This window comes from Lagopus leucura, unplaced genomic scaffold (assembly GCF_019238085.1).
Source record: "Lagopus leucura isolate 7727_CA_CO unplaced genomic scaffold, USGS_WTPT01 Super-Scaffold_100008, whole genome shotgun sequence".
NCBI lineage: Eukaryota > Metazoa > Chordata > Aves > Galliformes > Phasianidae > Lagopus > Lagopus leucura.
Genome location: NW_024962265.1, coordinates 19,052,514 through 19,078,032, shown reverse-complemented (window position 1 = coordinate 19,078,032; position 25,519 = coordinate 19,052,514). Strand labels below are relative to the sequence as shown.

The 25,519-nt window shown below is 40.6% G+C and overlaps 1 protein-coding gene across 1 annotated transcript in view; it reads left to right on the top strand.

The window, feature by feature from the left end:
- MAPK12 (mitogen-activated protein kinase 12) overlaps positions 1-12,343 on the top strand; it is a 30,722-nt gene extending 18,379 nt beyond the window's left edge. Inside the window, exons 6-12 of the mRNA XM_042872759.1 lie at positions 483-530; positions 5,174-5,288; positions 5,920-5,991; positions 6,774-6,853; positions 7,592-7,670; positions 9,361-9,534; positions 10,353-12,343. Coding sequence (XP_042728693.1) covers positions 483-530; positions 5,174-5,288; positions 5,920-5,991; positions 6,774-6,853; positions 7,592-7,670; positions 9,361-9,534; positions 10,353-10,423 — 639 coding nt within the window. The 3' untranslated portion in view covers positions 10,424-12,343. The remainder of the gene's footprint in view (positions 1-482; positions 531-5,173; positions 5,289-5,919; positions 5,992-6,773; positions 6,854-7,591; positions 7,671-9,360; positions 9,535-10,352) is intronic.
- Positions 12,344-25,519: the final 13,176 nt, after the last annotated feature.

Genomic DNA, 25,519 nt, shown 5'->3' with positions numbered 1-25,519 from the left:
GATAGAAACAGTGTAACTGCGTCAAGTGTAAGCTGGCCACCAAAGTTGCACAGAGCACAGTTCAAGTTCTGAAAGTGCTTCATGCAATTGAGTAGTAAGTCCCCATAAGAGCAAACAGCACCTAAATTGAGATGGCTAAGATTTTTTTCTGACTTTGAAGACAAAAATTAAACTCTTAAAAATATTTAAATGTTATATAAGAATCATAGATTTTTTTTTTTTTATTTGGAAGGGACCCTTAAAGGTCATCTAGGGGGAGAACACAAGGAAAAATGCCATATAAATTCAAGTTTGTGTCTTTACTTCTGTAATTTGTTATGTCTAATTTTCTGGTTTATATTTATGACATTGTTTTACTTGTTTCTGTGTTAAGTAGTTGCAGGAAAACCATCTAACCTAAATGAAAGAAATACTTGCAAAGTGTGGTTTATTCTGTTTGCTGGAAAAGAAATAATTAACATCCATTTAAAATCTGATTGCAGGACCTAAAGCCTGGAAACCTGGCAGTAAATGAAGACTGTGAATTGAAGGTAGGATATGTTCACTGAAAAAAGTTTTCATCTGTATGAGAGATGTGCCACAGAAAACACCAGGGGCAGCAGCTGTAAGTGTGCTGACTGGTGTCAGTGGTACATAGGGGTTTCAGCCCAGGAGCTCTGAAGAGTCTTGGAGAAAGGAAGAGGATCAGATGGACAGTGGTAATGAACTTGAAAAAAATGGATGGAGACTGATACTTTTAAATATTTTCCCATTTGTGTGACTTTAACACCACAGCAGTATTTGTGTATTTATTTAAGAAATAAAGCCCTGAATACTGAGAATCTATTAGTTTCCTATTTGCATGTCCTTGACTGAAGTCAGTGTATGTTTCATGCGAATGGCAGAGGTGATGATGTCTGAAATCATTATGGAGCCAGGCACAAGAGGTGGCTGTACCAGAAAACGGAAATGTTGCCAAGGATGTCAGAGCTGAACATAGGTAGGACACTCTGGGAAACTGGTGCACCGTTAACAGAGGAGAGCTGAGGGTTGGCTCCAGGGTGTACAGAAGACTGCTGGTGAGGAGGTCAATGCCACAGGCTTTATTCATAGCTTTAGTCCTTCCAGCTGGGTGAGGAGCAGTGTGAGAGCTGAAATTACTTTCATGTGGATTGGTGTTTATGTGGCAGTCGTGCAATAGCCTTGGGCCTGTGAAAGGTGTGTGTGTAACTATAGCAGTCAGGCTTCTCAGGAAATAATCATGTCGTGGTTACAGTTGCACAAGAGCTGTAATGCAGAACTGTTCCTGTGATGCCTTGCAGCTCATTGCTTCAGAGAAGCACGGGAGGAATCAAATACTGCTCACCACAAACATCATATTTCTTTGAAAGCGATTCCTTCCGCACCATTAAAATAACATCAATTGCATGCAGACCACATGTACTTCATAGAAAGAATACGCCAGTTCTTGATTTTTGCTTTTAAATTAATTACTACTAAGAAAAAAAAAAAAAAACATTAAAGAGAAATGGTTGCTAATTTAGCATTGTAGAGTTCATCTGTTAACTTTCACTGGTGCGCTGTAAGACAGGTGCACTTTATGGCATTTCCTGTATTTCCTGGTTGCTGCTTATCTGGAGTGGGAAAGTGCTGGCACAGACCATGCCTCCCTTTGCCCTTCCTACCTGGGCTTCTGTCCAAAGGTGGGTGTGAGGATGGTGCACACTCACACCTATCCCCTATGGAAACGGTGCTTAGTTGGAATGCACACCTGGAGACGGGGCTGTAGCACCCACAGTGGAAAGTACCTGTCCTGAAGAGTGGGTGTTGCCATTCCTGCTGAGTCTTCCTTGGATTTGTTGTCAGTACAGTCTGTCTGAATAGTAATTCTGCTGCTGCACATGTGGCATCTCAGGCCTCCTGAGATGGAGTTGGACTGAAGATGGACATTGGACTGAAATAGTGAATCTGAGCTGTTCAGATTTTTTTACTCAGTTTCTTATCTCTGTTAAAAATCTTCCAATACCTGTTAGGGAACATATTTGTACTTGAGAAATAGATACACAGTGTGCCCCAAAGTAGTAAAATGCATCTGGTTGAGCTGTGCAGAATGAGCTGCTTTAAAAAAAGCAAATTGTTTAGTATCAAGTTGAACTATGTAGTGTTCAGCACTGTTCATTTTAGGAATACAGTTTATTCTCCTGAGGGATATGGGCCTCACACTGTTTCCAGTCCTCAGGTCAGCCTATTGTATTCTATTGTATTCTTTTTTAATACGTCACTATTAATTTTCTAGACTTGTTTTTGTTACCTGTCTTCTCTTAGCTGTGGCAGTCTGAGAGGCAAGCCAGGACTTTTCAGTTAATTACAAATCCAAGCTACGTTTTCTGTCCTGTGCTGTCATGGCTGGTACAAACATCTTGACAAAACGACAGTATGTTTGAATGGGATGTTTGTGTCCTGATATGTAAGGACTCTTAGATCTTACGGCCAAGGCTGTCTCCCTGAAAAGATATAAGCCTTTATGGAAGCAGGTCAGTCATGTGAGAATTCCAGCTTTGAATAAATACAGTAAGTCTAAGTCTACAGCTGGGAGATACAGAAGATCAAAGGTTGTAAAGCAGTCCCATAATTAAACGCAATAAAAGTGCTTTTTAGCATGTAACATATGGATTATATACTGCATTATATACAGCATGTAACTGTTGCAATACAGTTTCTTGCTCTTTGGAGACTGAATGCAGCAGACCTGGATGTTCAGGGCCATGTGTTTTCAGGATTCCCCTGTTTAAGACAGAAAGCCATTGTCTCTTTCTGGCTTGTGTGAGGCCAAACTGTGATGAGTCCCAGTCTGATAGTGGGGGAAAAAAGAATCTAGGTAAACCAGTTGGACATGTTCTCCCTCCACCCCCCCTACCTGTACAGTGAGATTTTGAGACGCAGTCCAGATCCAAGACATTATTCCTCTGTATGATTGCTCTATTTCCTTACCTAATACAACTTATTTTTCTGTTGCCGTGGACATTTTTAAGCTTTTACATAAGCTGAAGCAAATAATTTGATAGCAGAACACCATTTTGTTAAATGAGTAGGAGAAAATGTAGTACTAAGTTTAAGTTTTCTTCCTTGATTCTCAGGGCAAAATTATGCTATCCCTAGTTTTATGATAAGCTCTGATATCGCATACTGAAGTGTGTGATTTGAAATCAGTGAATACCGGTCGTCCAAAGGCAGCTCCAGCGTATGGGCAGAAAGCAAACTATCAAATGTTGAGAAATGTACATTAGAAATATGAGGGCAGGGATTTAACTGTGACCCCACTTACACTGAACCAACTGAACTGCCTTTCACTGCGTGTGCGTTCCGCTGTAATGCATAGGATGTGCCTTGCCCTGTGAGCGCTCCGTATGCTGGCACAAGGCAGTACTGACAGGGATCATCCCATATTTTTTCCCCCTTTTGTGTCTCAGCATCTTCCCTTGCCTCAGCTCTAGCAGCTGTGTGGCTTCCTTGAATTAATAATTGTTAATAAGTAATCAGCCCTATTTCTCAGAGCGTGCTTTCCAGCTGCCTTGTCTGGTTCTTTCAGCTGCTGCTTAGAAAGTGACAGTGGAGGCTGCCACAGGGGGAGTCACTGCCCTTCCTGTTGTCTTGAAGCTACAAATTATTTTTGTTACAGTTACTGAAGCAAGGAAGAAAATTAAGTTTGCTAAATAGAAAGGGAGCTTACTCTTGAGCCATGGGGCATTTGCTCTCTTTCATAATTCCTGCATTATAAAATTGGTTTTCAACTTGCTCTGAAAATATCTTTTGAAGTTCTAGTATAAAACTAGAAGATCAGGCAGAGTTTGAGAATAATATTTTTATGTGAAAATTGTTGTTGCATTGGTACTGTGTTAATGCTAAGCTCCATTCGTTCATGACCCTAATGAGCACATCAATGAAAAGAAATCATAAAGTTAATGAATAACACATAAAAATTCTTGCTTTCATTTTCTGCCTTTAGAAAACTACAAGTCCAAATTCCATCTTAGCCCTTCTCCAAGACCTGGTGTCACAGCCTTTTGAAAGAAAGAGGCCTACAAAGCTGTGCCAGACAGTACCAACAGTGGCTTTTGAGCTGCTGCACAACACACTGATTTCCCTCACCCTCCTCTCCCTCCCAGCATTAAGGGAAGATGTGTGTGTGTGCCCTGTGCACACTAAATTTGAAAGCTGTATATAAAGATGTATTGCAGTTGCAAATATTTTGAGACCGGTTTTGAAAGGTAACTTTGGGCTTAATCAATTGCATTTTATTGGTGAGAATAAAACTCTCCCATTGCTTCCTAGTCCTTTCCAAATTTGTAGGTAATCAACAGTTATGGGGAAGTTATGGAAATAATGCTTCTAGTGTGGCAATAAAGACAAGCCCTGGCATTTTATATTCTTTATCTATGAATGAAATTACAGTTTCCCTTTCTATTAGCATCAGGGAATAATGAAATTGTCCTGCTTAAAGTGAAATATTTGAAGATGTTTGACTACAGTGAAAGCATTATAAATATGTCAATCTTGCTATAGTAATGCACGGGTGCTCCTAGTAAAAACTTCTGCTGTGTCAGTCAATATATGTATGAAGCCAGATGAGAGCAGTGGCCCTTCACATGAAGCTACCTATTCAAATATCTGCAAAGGATGATCTGAGCAGGCTTCTCTGCCAAGACCCTTCTTGTCAATAGTGTGGATTTCCTGATAAACTGTGAAATGACCGTTGGCCACATCTGTTGGCTGACTTCAGAACACTCTTGGAACACACTCTTGAATAATCGTGCCACCTTGGATGTCAGAACAGTGGATACCATGTAAGCTGGGTGCTTTTCTTCAAACTCTAAAAAGATAAGGTGGTTGTTCCACACCCAGGATTGAATGGGACCAGTATCTCTTCAACCGTTAATTGAATAATGTATTGTTTTCTCTACTGGCTTTACAGCTTTAAGTGCTGATATAAAGGTATCTATCTAACGTGGAAAAAAATTGTAAACCTCCTTGCTACTTCTGCCTTGATTAATAAAATGAGATCGAGACACTTCAGTGAGAAAGAGATGCAAAAATAACTCAATCTGTAGGATGCTCTGAGTCTTTTATTTCCTGTGTTTGTTAAATCTGTATGAAATAGATAACTCTCTGGGTGTACTTTGTGCTTCCACTGCAGATCCTGGATTTTGGAATGGCCAGGCATACGGACAGTGAGATGACAGGTTACGTGGTTACAAGGTGGTACAGAGCCCCAGAGGTCATCCTTAATTGGATGCATTACACACAAACAGGTCAGCATCTCTTTGGAAAAGTCTTAATACAGCTGAAGCGTTCACCGAATAAGGCAAGTCTGTGCTTCTGAAGTGAGTGAGACATTGGAGGTGGAAATGATAATATAACGATGAAAATCTTTCTTGTAGGTTGCAGGTAATCATTTGGGGGTGTGTTTTTTGTTTCGTTCATGGGGTGGGTTTTTTTGTGTGTATTTTCTAAAATGCAAATTGTTCATTTGCTCCAAAACAATTGGAACAAACCTGCTCTACGTATTTGTGTTCTCCCTGACTAATCTTTCTGCAAAGATGTGCTTGTTGTAACAGACGAGGTAAGTGGCAGAATGAGGGAATTGAAGTAATGCCAGAATAACCATAGAGATCTTTGAAAGCATAGCAGAATTATTTCCTGCATGCATCTGTTTGTTACTGAGAAGCTGATTGTGCCCAATACCAGATTATCTTCTGTTTGCCTATCAGAAATGCTAGTAGTTTTTTCTATATTGATTATCATAGTCTGCAAGGCACCCATCTATATTATAACAGACTACGAAGGTAAATTTTAGTCATCTTTAAAATATATTTTAGATTAAACTGTACATTTGGATGAACAAATATTCAGTAATTTAATGCTACTTTATCCTCCTTTCAGTTGACATCTGGTCTGTGGGCTGTATAATGGCTGAAATGATAATGGGGAGGCCTCTGTTCAGGGGAAACGACCGTATCCTTCCTCAATGCATTAATGAAACCAACTTCAGAAAACGATGTGCAAAAAGGTGCTTATGTGGTGCAGTGAGTGTGCTGCAAATCTGTTGAGCGTAAATTAAAATATAGCTATGATGTGGCTATCATCTATATTTAAGTAGTTATTTGATATTTGTACCACATCTGTACATCAGCAAATTAAAACTCACATTACTGAACTTTTTCAATAGAGTGGGATATCCATTGAATGATGCCTCAAATCATCAGCTAAAAGTTTCAATGACAATACAAAAGGTAAATATTTATATATATATATATAAATAAGTATATATATATATATATATAGTAGCAATAGGTTCCACAACTCCAGCACAGAAAATTCTGGTGTAGTATATGAACTTACCAGCATGTGCCAGTCCATTTCATGCTTTTTGAGGCTTTTGTCAAAAATATCATGTAAATAATACAGAGTACAATATTTTAGATGTGCGGAAAATATTTGGTCATGTCATTTCATTGCTGAAAATTTAAGGAAATAGTTAAGACTTAGCCATACTTCAACCTTAGGTGATACTTTGTTGGCCCGAGTTGTAACAGACAGTAGAGTGCAGTGATAAAAGAATACAGCAAGAATTCTTCACTTGTTTTGTTCACGAGTTCTGTATGTTTGACAGCTCATCTTTTATACATCTTCTGTTCAGTGTTGCATTGTTGGTTTTCCTTTATTCTCCAGTAGCAAAGAAACACATAATTTTTATCCTATGGTGAAAGACTTTGTTCCTTATTTCTGGCATTCAGATCTGGATCAACTCAAAGAAATAATGAAAATAACGGGTACACCAAGTCAAGATTTTGTGCAAAAACTGAAGAGTCAGGAAGTGAGTATTCTGCTTTGTCAGACTGTTTTATGTGCCCTGATTTTACTTAGGCCATTCTCACTTCTTAGACTGCCTGAGATCAGGTGTGTTGGCTGCTGAAATGACCCCCGATAGCACATCTCTGCCTACTTATGAGATTTCACAGCCAGAAAAATTACTGGACATTAAGGGGAAACAGAAAATGATTAGGACACTGAAAAAAAATGGGTGTATTTAAGTACTTTAAATCAGCTGAGCTGATACATCGCTTCCTTTGCTGGGAACATACTGAAAACATGAACCTCTTCAGACAACCCATTCATTCTGTAGGTGTCCCTGACTACCTATTTTCATGTGATGTTTTTGAGAATCCTGAAGTCCCTACAATAAAGAACCTAAAATGAATCATTAGTTGAACTGTACAATTTAAATACTAAAGAATTACTGTAAGATAGACACTTTTAGAGATTTCTGTAAATTTCAGAATGACATTCTTTCAAATTATGAATACATGTTTATTCTAATCAACATTTTAGATGTTAATTAGGTATCAAAGTTTTACATTTAATTTTTTAATCAGAATTTTAAGGTTCAATTTAAAAGAAACTGTTCCTTTCAACAGGAAGGTGAACATAACCAGGCCTTATAGCAAAAAAAAATTCCATTTGTACAAGGTACTGTCAGAGCATCACTAAGTTACCTAGTAAGCACATTACAAAGGAGGCAAAGTTCTAATTTAATATTCATGTTTCTTTTCAGGCAAAAAACTATATCAAAAGCCTTCCAAAAGTCCAGAAAAAGGATTTTGCATCCGTCTTGAAGCACGCGAGCCCTTTGGGTAAGGCAGTTTGTGCGAATGTGTGCCATTTCTGTTGTTGTTTTGTTTGCTCTGGAGTCAGCAGCAGTATCAGTCATGTGATAGGTTATGTGGTGATTCTCATGCTGCTCTGCCTCTTGCGTTCCATCACTCAGATCTTTGATTCTAGTGGCTGAACTGTGCCAAGTTTAGACTCTGCCAGGAATCAGATGATTCAAAAGAGTCAAAAAGAAGTATTTTATGCTTTAGGCTCTGATCCAGACCGCGCTTAATGGTTTTACTGAAGCAGCTTTCTCAAAAGCCCTGGGGATTTAAATATATTTAATAAAATTTTCTGTGCATTGTATTTTAAATATAATTCTGAAATCAAAGTCCTTTTGATGTACAACAGAAATGCAAGCAAATAGAAAGCTGACATTTTAGACGTGGAATGAATGCATCCTGAGAAACATCTGTGCATTCCTGCAAAGATCTGGCTTGTATTTGATGGATATAAACAGCTAGAAGAACATACCAAGTGTGCATAACTGTGACGTGACCTGAGGGAATAAGAGCTCTGAGATGGCTCTGCCCAGCTTCATCCGTTCCCCAATGACCTGACTCATAAAGCCAGGCATTCTTAAAATATGAATTAGGATTATTGACTCTTCTGTATTTAAGCAGTTAAAATGGTATGTTAAGATACAATAGGATTATTATCTGTGGCCCAATGGCTAAACTCACTAGCTGTCCCAGCTGCAGAAAAGTCTACAGATCTCTACTTAAATGTCTTCCTATCACTTCTTTGGCCATCTGGCTGTTCCTTATGTGAAGAACAACTGCTCTTGGTCTGGGAGAGAAGGTTGGAGAGACTTGTAGTGTTAGGTGCGTGGTTGGACTTAAAGATTTCAATGTTCTTTTCCAGTCTAAATGATTCTGTAATGTTATGAATCCATAATGTGCCAAGCAAGCATTGCAGCATCTTTTCCCATGCTGCTGCCCTTCCTCCTGTATGGTGTTCCACCCAACTCAGAAACTTTCTTACAGGATACTTTTAGGAACATAATAGAATCGTGTCTGTTTATACTAGTGCATTTTGGTAGTCTCACGGAGGACCCGATCCAAAATCCACCCGTGTGGAACGTTGAAGATGCTCATGGATTTCATGCATTGTTTTGGTGAGGTCAAAACACGTTGCAGATAAAGCTAGTACTGACACTGAGAGCATGGATATCTTGGTGAACTTGAAAATGTGCTGCCAGTGCTGAGGGCATGGAGTTATTCACATAACAAACAATCCTCAGTAGCTCTACACCCATCTGCAAATCCTGCCGCTGCCAAGTCACGATGTGCCTTAGAACCACAACACAGTGCTGGCAGTGAGGGCAGACAACTGGGAAGTTCCTAAATGCCGTGGACCTGGAGTCAGAAGCTGAGAAGTCATAGCTGAGGTGATGTGGCTGTATTGCATGTGGAATTTAAGGAGCATCTCTGCATTGCTTGGTACACGTCCCAGCTTGTTCACCGCACTCTGTTTTTTTGTGCAGTAGGGCCCCACTGGCTGTAGAATGAACAACCAATTATTTTGCAATTATTTTTATTTTTTATTTTTGTAAATAAATAATTTTTGTAAATCTGTAATATCTTTAAAGCATCTTCTGTGCAGCATTACCTTGCATAAGTTGGAATTGGTGGCTTGATTTCAATGCAGTGTTTATTTTCTGTTCCATAGCTGTAAATCTTTTGGAGAACATGCTGGTGCTGGATGCGGAGGAGAGAGTCACGGCAGCTGAGGCTTTGATGCATCCTTACTTTGAACCAATTCACGATCCTGAGGAAGAAATTGAGGCTGAGAAATATGATGAGACATTTGATAACATGGATCTAACCCTGGATGAGTGGAAGCGTGAGTTTAGTTTTGTGATGTTTTCAAAATAGGCAGTTAGAAAGGCCACCCCAAAATGAAAATACTCTCCTTTGCTGATGATTGTCACTACTTTTAATGGAAAAAAATAAGTGGACAGCATAAAATAGAGAAACACTGTTGGTCAGCGTTCCTTTCATCAAATCCTCCTGAAAATATCTTCAGAGGTTTTCTTCTCTTCACTCCTAGCAGTGGCTTCTATCTTCTTCATACATCTTTCTTCTTATCTCCTGCAATATAGGAAGGAAACGTGTTTGTTACAGTGGATAGGACAGAGCAACAGATTCCTTAGCTGTTGGCTTTGTAGGCCTTAAAGTTATTGCTGGCCTTAATTTTCTGTTAGATATGTTTTCTCTTTCTGAGAAAGCCTGTCTATCTCAGAAGAAATTAAAATCTGAATCTGGTTTTTGTCTTACGTCAGAGTTTTGTATTTTGACTCGTAAATGAGGTGAGGTCTTGATTTGTAATTCTGCTGTACTTAGGAGCACTTTCTGGGCGTATTTTCCACTATATTATAATGTCAATGCTTACACACCTTTGAAAACACCTACAACATTTTTGTATTGGGCTACTTCTTCACATCTGAAGTGGCAAAACAGTGGTCAAGCAATCTCTGATTCCTTTATTTTTTGTACTGTTTCTCTCTTTTTTCGCCTGAAGAGGTCTCTGTCTTCCTCACCTTGATCAGAGCCCGACCATGCTGGGGATTGCACCCAGCTTATATCTGCAGCTCCTTTTCTGGCCAGACCAGCAACACTCTTTATTTTGTTGTTTTGTGTTGTTGTTGTTGTTTTTTCCAGGTGTTACGTATAAAGAGATACTGAACTTCAAGCCACCACAAACATCAGAGTCAAAGGAGACAGCAGTGTAATTGTATGGCTTGGTCTTTTCAGAAGTCAGAAGAAAGCAGGAAAGCTGTAAATGTTTGTAATATTTCAGGTGTATAAATTTTTTATAAATAAAGTGGATGTAATGTATTTCATCTTTCACTGTAAGAAGGAGCAGTGTCTTTTACTATGCATGTGGAAATGTGGTGCCTCTGGAAGCAGCACCTCAGAATTGTCCAGAAGCATATTTCTGCTCATAGCTTCTCCCCTCTGCACAAAAGAATTCGGTCTCTGACAACCCTTGAAAGAGCAGGTGGGACCAATTCTTCAGATCAGAAATCAAATGAGAGTACAAGCTACTACTGCAAACAAGCTGAGACACAGAGTACATCAGTGATGTACAGGGTCTCCTCTCTGCTCTCCAGGGCTGTTGAACCATCTTGAATTCAAGAGGTATTAATAGGACTTCCTCTGGAATATTTCACCTTGATGAGATGTCTGGGGAGGCTGATCAGCTTCTGTGACCTCAACTAGTGAGGAGAGATACAGCCTGAATGGATGCATTTCTCCTTTGTGAGGGCAGAAGAACCTGAGCTCCATCCAGGTCTGAAAAATGTATGCAAGAGAGAAGAAGTAGGCAAGTGTCAGCATCCTAGAGATTTTTACAGTAACCAGTGTAGTAGGACAAGACTTCCCAAGTGCACTAGGTGAACAACCACTAGGTGAACAATCACTTTCTAGAGTCACAATGTTTTTATCTCAATGCAGTGGAGTCTCTTTGTATGACAGAGTTGGGATTTACAGGGAGAAACTTTTTAAGACTGTTTGAAATTGTACAAGCTTTCTAGCATCTTATGTCTGAAATAATCATTGAAAATATACATATTCTCAGAGGACACACTGATTAGAAAACCAGCAGTGCTGATCTTAGAAATACAGCTGCACGCAAGTGACGTTACAGAAAATTAAGTGAGGATAAACACCCAACACTACAGCTATCCATGCTGCTTGCAGCAGGCTCTTGTACAGAGGTGTCACCAGGTGCAAAATCACAACCATTCTATTTTGGGGCCTTTTGGAGTCATCTTACTTTGGGGGGAACCTCCAACCTTCCACTGGGAGGTACCTTACCAGAAGGAGTCAGATTCCTGATGAGCTACATTGGGATGTGAGATGCTTTATGAGATCTTCTTTATGTCTTTATGTGTTTTCCTTGGTGCTTAGTTCATAATCATAGAATCATATAGTGAATCATAGAATGGCCTGGGTTGAAAAGGACCTCAAAGATCATCTAGTTTCAACCCCCTTATCATGGGGCCAACACTTACTTACTTAGGGTCGTGCCTCGTGCCCATGACCTCTTAAAGGTCATGGGAGAAAAGTGCCTATTGGAGATAGTGGCTTTTGGTAGCCTTGCTCATTGCAAATGTCAAGTGGCTGAGGTGCCTCTTTTAGTACTGTAGAAGCCACAGGCTTCTGGAGACATAAGGTGATGATGTTTGGTTTTTCTGTGTTCGGGAATTACAGAACTCTTACAGTAACTAAAGAGCAGACCTCGATGTGTGTGCCAGGAGAGACAGGAGAACTGCTGCACTGTCTGTCAGTAAACACTGTGTAAGGTAAATAACAAACATGAAAAGTTTGTTGCATCTTGGCATGATGTTTCTGTGAAGAGATTGGAATCTGAAGAAACTGCACAAAAAGCAACAGGAATTTTTAGTATAAATAGCTCATTAAGAGAAATGTGAGGTGAAAGCAGAAATATTTTGCATGAGAGGCAGCTGCTCTTTCAAAGGGAGCGACATCTCCCAGGCTTTTATTTGCTATTTCTACTGGTGCTTAGCAACTCAGGAATAAGAACCCAATTTCTGTTTGCCTTAAGGACAAATGTAAATATGTTCTGCATGTACTCGAAATGTATTGTGAAAAATAAAAGTTGGATTTCTGTTTTTTTTACACAGTAATGGTGTCATTTTTCCCCATATGTATTCTCAAATGTATAATCAGTTCTGAAAATAGTATTTTCAGTACAAGGGAACTATATGAAACCTAATCTGTAGGTACATTTCATGTAATGTGAGCTGCTGATGTAGTTTAGTTTGGAAGTCAGTCAGCCCACAAAACCTAACCTTTCTCCCATTTTCCAGGCTGTGAGTCAGCCACACAGCTGACTTGATTGTACTGCTGCCACCTAATTTTTTCCTAGAGCATCTGTTTTTAGCAGACATCCTGCTTTGTTCTGAAGGATTTGCATTTTTGCATGTTTGTTCCTCAGCTTGATTTTAAAAGTCAGACTGATGGTCATCAAGCATATACAACTTCACGTATTTCTTTAGTTACAAGTAGCCCTGAGATGAGTGTCATGTGTCCTGTAAAATGCTTTCAGAAGATCCACTTTACTCTCAATTTGGAACTACCAAGCATTTGAGCTGGATGGGTTCTTTAAACTTCCTACTTTCTGTTGTTCAAATACAAATAGCAGATCCTTCTGATGATTCAAAGCTGGGAGGAGTCACAGATGCTCCAAAAGGCTGTGCTGCCACTCACTAAGACCTAGACAGCCTTGAAAGTTGGGCTGAGAGAAACCTTATGAGGTTCACTAGGGGCAGGCGTAGAGTCCTTCACATGGGGAGGAATAACTGTGTGCATCTGTACAGGTTAGGCGCTGGCATGCCCTAAGGGAGCTCTGTGGAGAAGGACCCGAGTGTCCAGGTGGCCAGCAGTTGCCCTTGTGCCAAAGAAGGTCCTTGCTATCCTGAAGCACATTAAAAAGAGTGTGGCCAGCAGGTGGCCTCAAGGGAGGTGATCCTCCCCCTCTGCTCTGCTCTGGTGAGGCCACATCTGAAGTACTGTGTCCACTTCTGGGCCCCTCCATTAAAGGAGCTTCTAGAGTCCAGCGGAGGGCTCCAAAGATAATTAGAGGTGTATCTCCCTTAAGGAAAAGCTGAGACACCTGGGACTGTTCAGCCTGGAGAACACTGAGAACGGATCTTATTAATGCTTATAATAAAGGGTGGGTGTCGAGGGCAGACAGGCTCTTTTCAGTGGTTCCCAGCAACAGAACAAGAGGCGGTGGGCACAAACTGGAACATAAGAACTTCCATATGAACATGAGAAAGAACATCTTTACTTTGAGATTTACAGAGCATGGGAACAAGCTGCCCAGGGAGGTTGTGGAATCTGCTTCTCTAGAGATATTCAAAAACCATCTGGAATCCTTCCTGTGCAACCTAGTGTAGAGAAGCTGCTGTAGTGGGAGGGTTGGACTAGATGATCTCCAGAGGTCCCTTCCAGATGCTGTGATTCTGTTCTATTTAGCTAAGATCACATAGAATAAGCCATGTTAGATGCTGTTGTTCACTGGGTCTTTGTATAAGATCTTCCCATGGGGCTTTACCTGCTCCATGCAGGTACCAGGGAAAGATCAGGGGTTTATCAGAGCTGTCTTCTGACTGATCTGATTTTCCATTTCCTGAATGCGCTGTGGGGCAACTGGTTGTGTAAGCCAAGCTATACCAGAAGCAGTTTCATGGACTACCCAGCACCTAAAGTCTCATCCTCAGTGTTTTCACAAATTCAGGAGGTAGATCTGGGGAAAGGTCAAGAAAGGAGGACTTCCATCATACAGACATCCTTTGAAGTCACAGACCATGAGTTAATGAGCAGCAGCTCTCACGCACAGCTCTTGTTACTGCTTATTTGCAGTTAACTGGGATAGTAACGTAATGATTTCAAAACTGCCACATGCGGCTCTCAGGAATGATGCATGCTTTATAGCTACCAGGAACAGCAGCCCTCTGCATGGAGGTAAATGGGGACAAGGAAAGTAATTTAAGCACTCATTTTTATCTCCTGATATTCTGCAAGCTGAGTTCCCTTATGCTTTACTTTGCTATATGTCCACAGTTTTCTAGTTCATACTCTCTTTTTCATCAGTATGCAACAGGGAGGAATCCACAAGCATTTTGTCTACTAGGAGCCAGGGTCAAGACAGTGTTATTTTGGAATTTTAAAAGCCCCATTTATACGTAACAGAGCTCTTGCCTCCCAGCAGCACAGCTTGGCATCTGTCCGACCACTTTGCTATTGCTAGAAAGCTCCTGGCACTTGGGGGCTTGAGTCAGAGTTTGAAATTTAGTTATTTATTTTAATATACACAGTAGTGTATTGCTGTAAGGATTGCAAATAAGGTGAAAAGTCTAATCAGAGAAACAAGAACTAAGGTTTTCAGTAAAACAACTCCTCTCAAGGTCTTGGGTACATCATAGGCTAAAGTTCAGTTCTAAGGAATCAAAATTGCTGCTCAGAAGGAATCCTGTGCTTTGGCTGCAGTAACTCAGTATGTCCAGTGAGTGAATGAACTCTTAAGGAACCCCGAGGATTTAATGCATTTAGTGCAGCAAGTATCAGAGTGTAAAACTTCCATAAGGAGGAAGTACACAAAATGTCTGCTAGTCCTGAAGCAGGGCGATTCTTTAAGGATAGGTTTGCATACTGATGAGAGACAGCACTGCAGGGACCTCACTGGAAAGCATCACACAGGAATGTATCTGGAGCAAAAAACTGCTAGAACAAGATGATAAAATCAGGCAAATATTTGATTGCATTTAAATGCTTACAGTAACTGTAATGCATCTCCAGTGAGTGTGTTAGCTAGAGTTTTTAGTTCTGGAATTCCAGACACAAATTTTAGCAATCATCTTGGGGTTTCATCATGATCCCAAAAGTCTCAGTCATTCCATATTGTTACTACCATTAATAGGCTTGACCTTGGTGATCTTGATGTCCTTGTCAATGTGCTTTAACATACAGGCTTTTTGTCATTTTTCCTTCTGTGGTACAACTTTCAATGTGGGCAACAGCTAAGTTTTCTCTAGGAACATATTAGGATTTATTTACTGACCAAGATGGTTGCTCCTGCCCCAGCTCTCACAGCAAGCAATGTGTGCTGGAAGATGAGGCAGAGTGCAAGACATGGAAAACAGTTGTGGCGCCCAAAATGATCCCTATGGGATCGGATTCCCCACTTTTCTCTGCCAAAGCCATCTCAGATGTTCCTCACATCCCTATTTCAGCACTCAGCTCTGATGCAGCTGCAAATGCTCCATGCTCCATGTGCTGGACATGTGGGCTGTGCTAACAAAATCACCATTGCTGGGAACACCTCTAAGTGCTGCACATCAGCATTTGATGCTGTTGAATGACCAGCACAGTTTGGACCCAGGCCAGTCTTCCCACAACTCCACAGGCACAGCTGAGGAGCTGGTAGGGCCAGGCAGTGCTCCTGGCCAGCAGTGCAGCAGGCTGCTGGCTTTGGAGGCTGAAAGCTTTAACAGCACAGTCGGGCAGCTTCCTGCCAGCCAGATGTAGACACAAAGAGCTGCTCCAGGTACAGTTAAGGTACCAGCCCAGACAGAGAGGCAGAGCTGATAGTACCTGGAAAATTGTGTTCACCCCAAGTGGATGGATGCTTAGGACTTTCATCTGTTTGTACTGTTGCCCTCTTTGCCATAAAGTAATAAGAGCACAGTCTGTGTGAAGCAGTTGTTCATGAATTGCTCAGAACATGTAGTGGTGAGGCTGCTCTAAGGGCCTGAGACCATCCTTGCTGCCAGAGGTTTGGTCGCTGTGGCCTGGGGCAACTGCTCATAACAGGGACCCTGAGGACCAGCCCCAGTCTGGCCTGTCCCACAGATGTACCCCTGGCCTGGCCCATCCCCACAGAAGTGCCTTGGGCCTGGGGCAGCTCCTGCCATGCTCTGGCCTAGATGTGGGGGTTTACATTACATTAGAGTCAACCTGAATGCAGTACTCCAGCATAAACTGTAGCATAAAATAACAGTAACTATTAAAATAAATATTGTTGTTTTATTGCCAAATAATAAATATTGCAGATAATAAAACATAGAAGAAAATAATAGGTATTTTCCCTGCCATTTGGGAAATCAATGGAAAGTCACTGTAAGCCTCTTGTTTGCTATTAATAGGATCTGGACCAAGCCGGTGTCCTGACAATAAAATTGCTCTAATAGAGTATTGCTTACATGATGCTTTTGTACAAAAGGTAGTGATGAGTTGGAAGGAAAACAATGTAAGAGAGCACAGATCCCATTTAAACAAAGAGAAGATTGTACAGGATGATTTTCTGAAGGGCATTACTGAATAAAATCCTACCTAAACAATCTGACTTACCAGGTTAAACCACAGGAGATGGAATGTTGTGCATTTTGAGATCATTTTGCACGCCAACAGAATAAGAGGACAAGGAAGCAGACTTCCATCCCATGTCATACAGGCTTTAAGTGTGACTCCCTTTATGACTTCTAAATCAAAACACTCAGTTAATGCTTTAAATTCAGGATGCTGAATTATAGGGACGGGTGTGAACCTACTGCTTTATGAAAACAAGTGAATATTTGGAGTCTCATTTTGGAGTAAAATGAGTGGGATTCTCTATACAAACAAAGCTCACTATAATTACAACTGCTATAGCTATTCAGTGTTGCCATTTCAAGACTCTAAACCAGAATATTAACTACTTTTCCTTCGTTTTCCAATTGCCTTGATTTCATGGCCTTTTGTGCATTATAACTGGATTAGCGGTTATGATCACCAGGATTTGATATGATTAAGATTATGAACTTGCCGCATGTCTTCCAGCTTTTGAATTGCTTTGCATAGCCAGTGCTTGGCAGTGTTCGTTGAGTACTTTGAGATATAAATTATTTATGTAAATGGAAAATTCACTTTTGCGCTGCAACCTCCAGTCATTGCACTGGGTCGAGCAAAGCCACCACTGAAAAAATGCCAAGGAGCTGAGCTGACCTGAGCTGAGCAGCAGGCAGCACTGCTGTGCCCCAGAGCTTGTCCAAGTCACACCAGAGGGTGCCTGACAGTGCCTGAGTGTTGATGTAAGTCTGCTTTGTTATGGTCATGGGATACACTGTGCTGGCCCAGACATGCTTTGTGATCAATTAGTAGGTTTAGAGATTGAATCTTTTATCTTGTCTAGGAATGTTAGGCCTTAAAAAAAAAGGGGGGGCACATCAGTAGGACTGGTTTTAAAAAGACTGAACCAAAATGTGCTGTTCCTCTTGGATATTTATTCTTGGAAAGGAGGAAAATGGAGGAGGAAAATGGAAAGCTGAGATACGGCAGAAGGCAAATCAGTAATTTCCTTTCGTTTTCTCAGTACCAGTTGAGAACTCCCCTGACTGTGAGAAGGGCTGCTGATCAAGGGCTGCAGAAAGCAGGGGAGTTGTGGGCTCACCCAGGCAATAGGTGCCACTCAAAGCCATGAACATACACCTGCAGCAGCCTTTGCATGATCCAGGTTTTTGATAAGGATGTTTTCCTCAGTCTGCCACATGTCAGGACGAAGGCCATTCCATCCCAAATCAATTTTTTAATAGCACATTCCCAAACAAAACATTTTTATATATCATCTTGAAAGATAATTCACCAAAGAGTTGAATGGGTGGCCTGTTTACATTGGCCACCTTTGACAGTCTTGCTAACACTGAGATATACCATTAGAACTGCACTGAAATCAACAGGATGTACTGTAGGACTCAGCATAAGCAATGTGGGCAGACTCTTGTCTTTAAAGATTTGATTATTGATCATGGATCTGTCATTGTTTTCCCTGGGTACAGCATCAGCCTATCAATAAAGAAAAAGAATAAAAAATTAGACTTTTCTCAGTGGTGCCCAGAGCCAGGATGAGAGGCAGTGGGCACAAACTAGAGCACAGGAGTTGCTATCTGAACATCAGGCAGTGCTTCTATGCTGTGGAGGTGATGGAGCACAGGCTGCCCAGAGGCTGTGGAATGTCCTCCAAGGAGATCCCCAGAAGCCACCTCCACATGGGCCTGGGCACCCTGCTCTGGGTGTCCCTGCTGGAGCAAGGGTTGGGCCAGCTAGACCCAAAGAGCCCTGCAAACCTCAGCCATTTTGCATTTCTGTAAACTGAATGCTTCTATTCCATCTTCATGGAATGTCAGGAAGAAAAATACTACTCAGTGTAAGGATGGATGGCAGTATCTGACAGAATTATATCTAAAAAAAAGTAGAACATTTACTCACATAACTGAATGCTCAGGTTTTCAGTCTGCACTCTCTAGATTTGCTTTCTAAATACATTTTTCTCTCTCATCAATCAAAATCTCTTGCCTTGGTATATTTAAAGGTAGTAATATAGGAGAGATGCAGATGTAACAACAGAAAGCTTATGAGAAGCAGTGGTATCTTTTACCAGGCAAACATACATAACTGGGGAGAAAAACTAAAACAGACAAACATTCTCTCTTTAAGGTCTGAAAATAGAGCCTCAATCACAAATCTGTCTCTGGGTGATTTTCACTGTAATTTCAAAATACCTTTCCCTCTAAACTATTTACTCCTCCATGGTCTCCCTAATGAAAAGAGCCTCCCATGGATACAGTTGTCAATCCTTGGTTGCTGCAACCAGCATGAAGCCCTTAGCATTATTTACTGAATGAAAATGGCAGCTAACACAAGAAAAACATGATAAATAAGTAAACACATAAACCAGCCTCTCCTGATTAGCCTTCAGTTTAATTATTTCTCTGGTTCAGTTATCTGTTACTCAGCTTCATGAACTAATCCTAAGTAAATTTCAGATTTCAAGATCTTTTCAGGCACTGATTAATTTTGAGCAGTTAATAAATGGTTGCTCTATAGAATTTCCTTATTTATTTGCTCAGTTCCTTTGTAGATCTTTAGGGTGGATTAATCTTGGTTTCATTTCCCAGTAGCAGCCCTAGGAGAAAAAGAAGGCCCAGGGATGAGTGAATGGCTGTGAAAGTCAAATGACATAACACTGCACAGACAGACGAAGGTGATCTGCAGCCTGATTAGCAAATGGGCACTGGAGTCAAGAACCTCCTAATCCTGGCCTGCTGGCTGAAGGCCTGCACTCAGGTATTCAAATCCAAATAGGGTTTAATCATTAGGGTGGAGACTTCTTTATCAGTGAACTTCTCTTTGAGATACAGTAATAGAAACCACATGTCTTTGATCTCAGCAGAGGCTGTGTGTGTGACACAAGCCGCGGTATAAAGGAAAGAACCTGCCCCTGCTGTCCTCTGAAATTTCTAGGGGACAAAAGGCCCAAGGAGAGAATATTATTTACTTTTCTCTTTTTCTAAGCATGGTACGTCTACATTTCCTCTTTGAAGATTGATTTTTATTTATTTATTTATTTATTTTTAAATTCTCTGCCCTTCCAGAACTTGAAATCTCTCAGGAATGCAGATAGGGCTGTCCCACAAAGAGGATCAGCAGGGATGAAGCAGCTAAGTTGACTCTCAAGCCCATTGAGAGAATTGCTACAGCAATACAAACACCTTTCTGAAGGAGCAATTGCTGGGGTTCAGGAGATTTTGAGGAGGGGGTGTCTGTTGCTATTTAATTACAGTGTTATCAGAAGGCACTATGCAATGTTGTTAGGATGTAAATATAAAGATCTAGTAACTGTACAAGATGCAAGGTCTACTTACTTTTATATGACTGTCCCAACAGATGTCTTACCAGATGAACAAGAAGAGTTACTGTCTATAAAGGGAAACCGTCCCATACTTATGTAACAACATAGGGATAATTATAAGGGTTTGATTTAAAAAGTAGTGTCTGTCAAGCCATTATCACATTTAGTGTTTCAGGCTGTTTCCACAGCTGCCCATGGAGACCTACCCAGTGGATGTGGTGGTGTTCTCTCTCCCTTACCTGCCAGCTGGTTCTCCTTAGAGTTCAGCATTCAGAGCTGCTTCTCTTCACTAAGCTAGCAAATAATACCAAAACAAAAGAAAAAGAAAAAAAAAAGAGAATTTCCCAACTCAGCTAAAATGGCTTAGCGCAAGGTCAGAGATCAGCTGAGGATGCTGTGGAGGTGGATCTCAAACCAGTAAACACCTCTGACTCACTTCAATAGGCAGGCAGCCTCCTCTAAATTACAGAAATTAAGAAGGAAGCCAGCAAAGTACTCTTCAGAGGGTTGGATGCAACATCTGGAATCAGTTCACACAGTGGTGGAGTTTTGTGTGAAGGGCTGCTATGTCTGACTTGAGCTATGGATGTTACCAACCTGCTGCTCTTCACTTGGCATGCAAAGGTGTGGTTTGGCTACACATTTTAATCAAAGTGAGTTACTGTGCTGCAGTTAACTGAAAAAGAATCATAGAGATTCAAAAGACCTCTGGTGATCATCTAGACCAACCTCCCCCCGCCCCCACTAAAGCAGATTCTCTACAGTAGGTTGCACGGGTGAGTGTTGAGTATGAATGAAGAATGCGCTACAACCCTCCTGGGAAGTTTGTTCCAGTACTCTGTCATTCTCATAGTAAAGCTTTTTCTTGTGCTCCTATGGTGCTTCCTATGTCCCAGTTTATGTCTATTTCCCCTGTTGCTGGGAACCATCCAAAAGAGCCTGGCCTTGTTCATTTGACACCTATGCTTTACATATTTATGAAAATTGATATGATATCCCCTCAGTCTTCTCCAGGCTGACCAACCTTTCCTCATACAGGAGATGTTCCGGGTCCTTTATCATCTTTGGGGCCCTCCACGGGACTCTCTCTAGAAGTCCTGTCTTTCTCTAATGGAAGGGCCCAGAACTGGATGCAGTAATTCAGATGTGGCCCCACCAGGGCAGACTAGAGGGGTACAGTCACCACCTTGACCTTTATTGAAGACTGGACTAACATTGTCTTTTCTCCAGTCCTCAGGCACCTCTCCCATACCTTTGAAAGATGATAGAGAACAGCTTGGCAATTACTTTTGCTAGCTCCCTCAGCACGTCCCATCAGGGCGCATGGTTTTGTGTGTGTTGAGTTTGCCTAGACAATCTGACCAGATCTTCCTCCACCAACTTGAGAAATGTTGCAAGCTCCTTGAGAGTTACACAAGAAATAAGTGAGAAAAGTATGTTAGTGACAGTTGTAATAGCAAATGCCTCTTCTGTCAAAGAAGGGGCATTAAAAGGGTTCTAGAAGGTGTCTGCAAGAGTATCTAAAATGAAGAGACTGAAAATAAGCATGGAACACTCAGTCCTTCAGCATGTATCCCTTACCCATCCTGTTACAGAGCTCAAGTAGCAGAATAGAATTAACTATTCCAATCAAGTATTTGCAAAGCAGTCAGGTAAAATTTACATACTAAATGACTGTGAGTGGGCACACTCATTTGTGGAGCTGTCATAGTGGTTTGTAATTGCCACAATTACAAATATATATTCTTTTCCCCAAGTCCCAAAACAATTCTTGAAAAGTGGTGCTATGCACACACTTGAGTTTAGGATGCAAACATTTATCTTAATTAAGCCAACCAAAGTTTAGTATGCGTGTGTGCATTTGAATAAAATAGTTTGAAAATGCTTTTAGAAAAAAAGCTCTTTCCAAAAATAGTCTGACATGGAAATGTGGCAATGAAGGTGAAGATATATCCAGGAAATACTTTTTCTTTTCAAAAATTTAAAATGTAAATCTGCACGCTTAAAAAGATGAGTAATGTCTTGGAGACTAATTTAAATTAACACAACAACAAAAAGCTGCCAAGAATCCAACAGATAGAATCCATAATTTGAAATTCATTTGATTATTTCTTGACAAAGCTGTGTGTTCATCTCAATTCACCCAAACCAATTGTTGTGGGAACACTTGATTCGATTAAGTGCATTCAAATACATTTTTCAGTCCAAGGAAAGAGATGACATTTAAAAAATGACATCATTTTTTAAAGAAAAAGATCTTATTAATGCCAAAGGGAACTTTGCTTAGAGAAGATTTGTCCATTCATTTGTCCATTCGTTTTATGTCCATATTTTATGCACATTTATTTATTTGTGAAACCTTATAAACACTACACGACTTTTCTTCTTCAGCAAAGTAGGTATGCTGAAATTTGAATTCTACACAGATGCTTCAGGCCCATTAATTCCAATGGCATCAAAGAGAAGCGGGTTTGGCCAGCCATTTAATGGTATAATGTCAAATTCTGGTAGCCTTTCCTCCAAGTAGCTGGAAGAGGGAGAAGATAGATGCAAAAAGCTGTCAAGTGAGTTAAAAGGGATCGGCTCCAGGCCTGCTGGAGTCAGCTGAGCACTCTCCCAGCCTTTTACGTGCTTAACTGATAGAGCTATCTCTTCTAACAGCCAGAAGCCAGACATAATTTTCAAGACTTAATGTTTTTCTGCCTTATCGTGATAATCAGTAGTTGACTACAGGCCACAGACAAAGAAAGTGTTGGGGATAGACAAGGCGACCCTGTTTACTTTCTCAATGGACTACAAATAGTTGGTACATACTTGCTGTTTACGCCTAGGCAGGACAGCTGATCCCCTGTGGTCTGAGGAAACACTCTTGAGCCTGCTTTTACTGTCTTGGTCACAGAGTTTGGAAATGATGCAGTGCACTCTCCTTTTGAACTGGCTTTTTTTTTCTGTATTTGCCTGTAACAGACAAAACCTCAGATGGGACGTTGCTCTGATATACAGTTCTGTGACAGGAAAACAGAGAATAAATGTCCAAAAGACTGCAAATACAACATCTAGACAGAAGCTTTTCTGCATGGCAGGGATCATGCCTGAAATATGCAAAACTCCATATAACAAGAAATCAAAGCAAAACTACAAAAAAAGTAAAAACTAAGAAGAGAAACAGGCAGTGCCAGCCAAACCAGCGAACCAGTAGCACTGAGAAACCCCAGCCTTGAGAATTTTGATTTTCTAGCTCAGAAAAAGAAGAGACAAGTGGTTATCAGTACTGGCTTTGTGCAGAAGATGCTCATCTAATACATGATCGGTGGTTTTGAAGCCTAAATTCAGACAGCCTGATTGCCAGCTGATCTCCCTGTGCCCTATTTCCGTCTCTGCTTATCTGGTGTACTTCGGAAATGCTATTTACTCAGGCTTTGTACAGCATTCAGCACATCTGTGCCTTTAGGTGATGCTGGAATCTGTAAATCCTGTACCTACATCCCTTTTCCTGACTCTTGCAGTATCTCAACACTTCCTATTCAAATGCATCCATCTTCCTGCATCCCCTGTAGTGTTGCCCAGAAATCCTGTCCCTGGTCTATGTGTGTGTGCGTATGAAATGCAGTGGGGTTACAGGTTAAACAGGCAGCCTGAGGTCAGAAACCAAATCTGGGTCACTCCACGCATCGGCTTTCTCTTTCACTATTAAAACAAACTTTCCTCTGGGTTAACCAATTTCCAGTAACAAGGACAGAGTTCAGTGTGCCAAGGCTGAGCCTTCAACTACCCACATTACAGCATAGAAGGGCATACAGTACTTCTGTTATTTAAAAATTAAAGCAACACTACAGCCATTGTGATGGGTAAATTAAAGAGGCATTTTCCAAAACCAGCCATGGTTCTTCCTCTGCTGGTTTATAGATACCATATATGAAATGAATGCTGCCCCTCAGGCTGAGCACATTGCTCCAGCAAAGCTGCCCCTGCTGCGCCAGCTGCCTCTCTGAAGTCCTCGGGGACTCTGGGTGCATAGCTGTAAGCTTTTGTCTGTGTCTGCAGTTACACTTCAAATAAATTCCAGCTGAATATTGAACTAATGTTTAGATGAAGTCCCCAAATCCCCAGGTCTGTGTGCTTGCTCTCAGACTCCCAGTATCTTTGAAGAAAAATTCAGTTCCATTTCATATTAGGGTCTGAGTGGTGGCTCCGGGTTAATCTCTGTCTGTCTCCCTGGTAACAGTCAAAGAAGGCAAAACAGAGGTAGGAAGGGTCTCCAGCAACTATTCCTCTTATCAGAGCTCATCAGCAGGTGACCACTTCTCATATCCAGGAACAATAAATACAGCCTGTGGCTAATGGACCGACCCCACAGCTTTCTTCAAACGTTTCAGAGAGAATTAGCTGGTGGCCAGACTTGAGATGGAAGGCTGTCTAAACCTCAGGTCCAATGTTTTGTGCTTCCCAGTCAGAATGCATGCAGATGCTGCAGTTCTCTTGATAGTCTGCAAAACTAATATTTTATTTTATTTTATTTTATTTTATTTTATTTTATTTTATGTAGCCTTTATTGGAGGAACCTCTACATATATATCACTACAATTAGAAATATCCCTCCTCTATCACCTGTTATGTAATTTGAATGTTCATCTTATGTGGCAAGAAGAAATCAGTTTACTGCTTTCTCAGAAACAATGTGGGCAATATTTTACCTGGCGGATTTTTTTTTCTGCACAGCATCAATGAACAGCTGAGCATCTGCAATAAAGGAGAATCCATGGCAAAACAGCAGCAGCATGAATGGATGCAGAAATCTTCTGGCTGAGTGAGGACTTCCTATATAAAGTTTGGTTCCCCTGTAGCTGTTGGATCTCAAACTGACACATCAGAGATGTCATGTTGTCTTTTTTTCCCCCAGTATATTTAAACAGTTACTGTAATTTCTCCTGTAGCTTAGCTAAGAAAACAACTAAGGAAGAACCAGTGGGAGTTTGTCACTGATTTCAAAGATGCTAAGATTAATACTCTAAAACGTAGATATAAACACATAAATAATATGTAGCACATAGTCCAAATGTGCTACATCTAAGTATAAGCACAAAAAGATGCTGTTTCTGAAAAATGTATTTCAGTCAAGCACCAGTAATACTAGCTGATATGCTATTGCAAACAGGCTTTTGTCTAATAAAGCCAGATATTTTACAATAGATCCACCTACTTGTTAATATCTAAACATTTCTATAAATAAGAAATGGAAATTTAAAAACAAACAAACAAACAAAACAAAACACACCACACACACCTGTATCTAAATGAAAAAATATTAAAAATTTCCATTAGAAGTTTTGTTTAAAGCTTCAAGTCTTTTAACTGTCTAGTAGGCTGACTTCTCAGTTCACAATAGGTAAGAAAAACACATCACTCAGATCCTGTCACCTTACCTGATTCCCCAGCTTCTCATCTATAGGTAAGAGCTATTTGTCAGTCCTATATTAAGAAGAATAACAAAATACTGTCAGTAATTCTGTTCACTCTTAATAAATTTAATATTCATTTTATTTTGTTTTGTGCTACAGACGAAATAAGTAAATCCTTTGTATTATTTGCTTACACAGAGTTTTCTACAGTCATAATTTATTAATAAAGATGA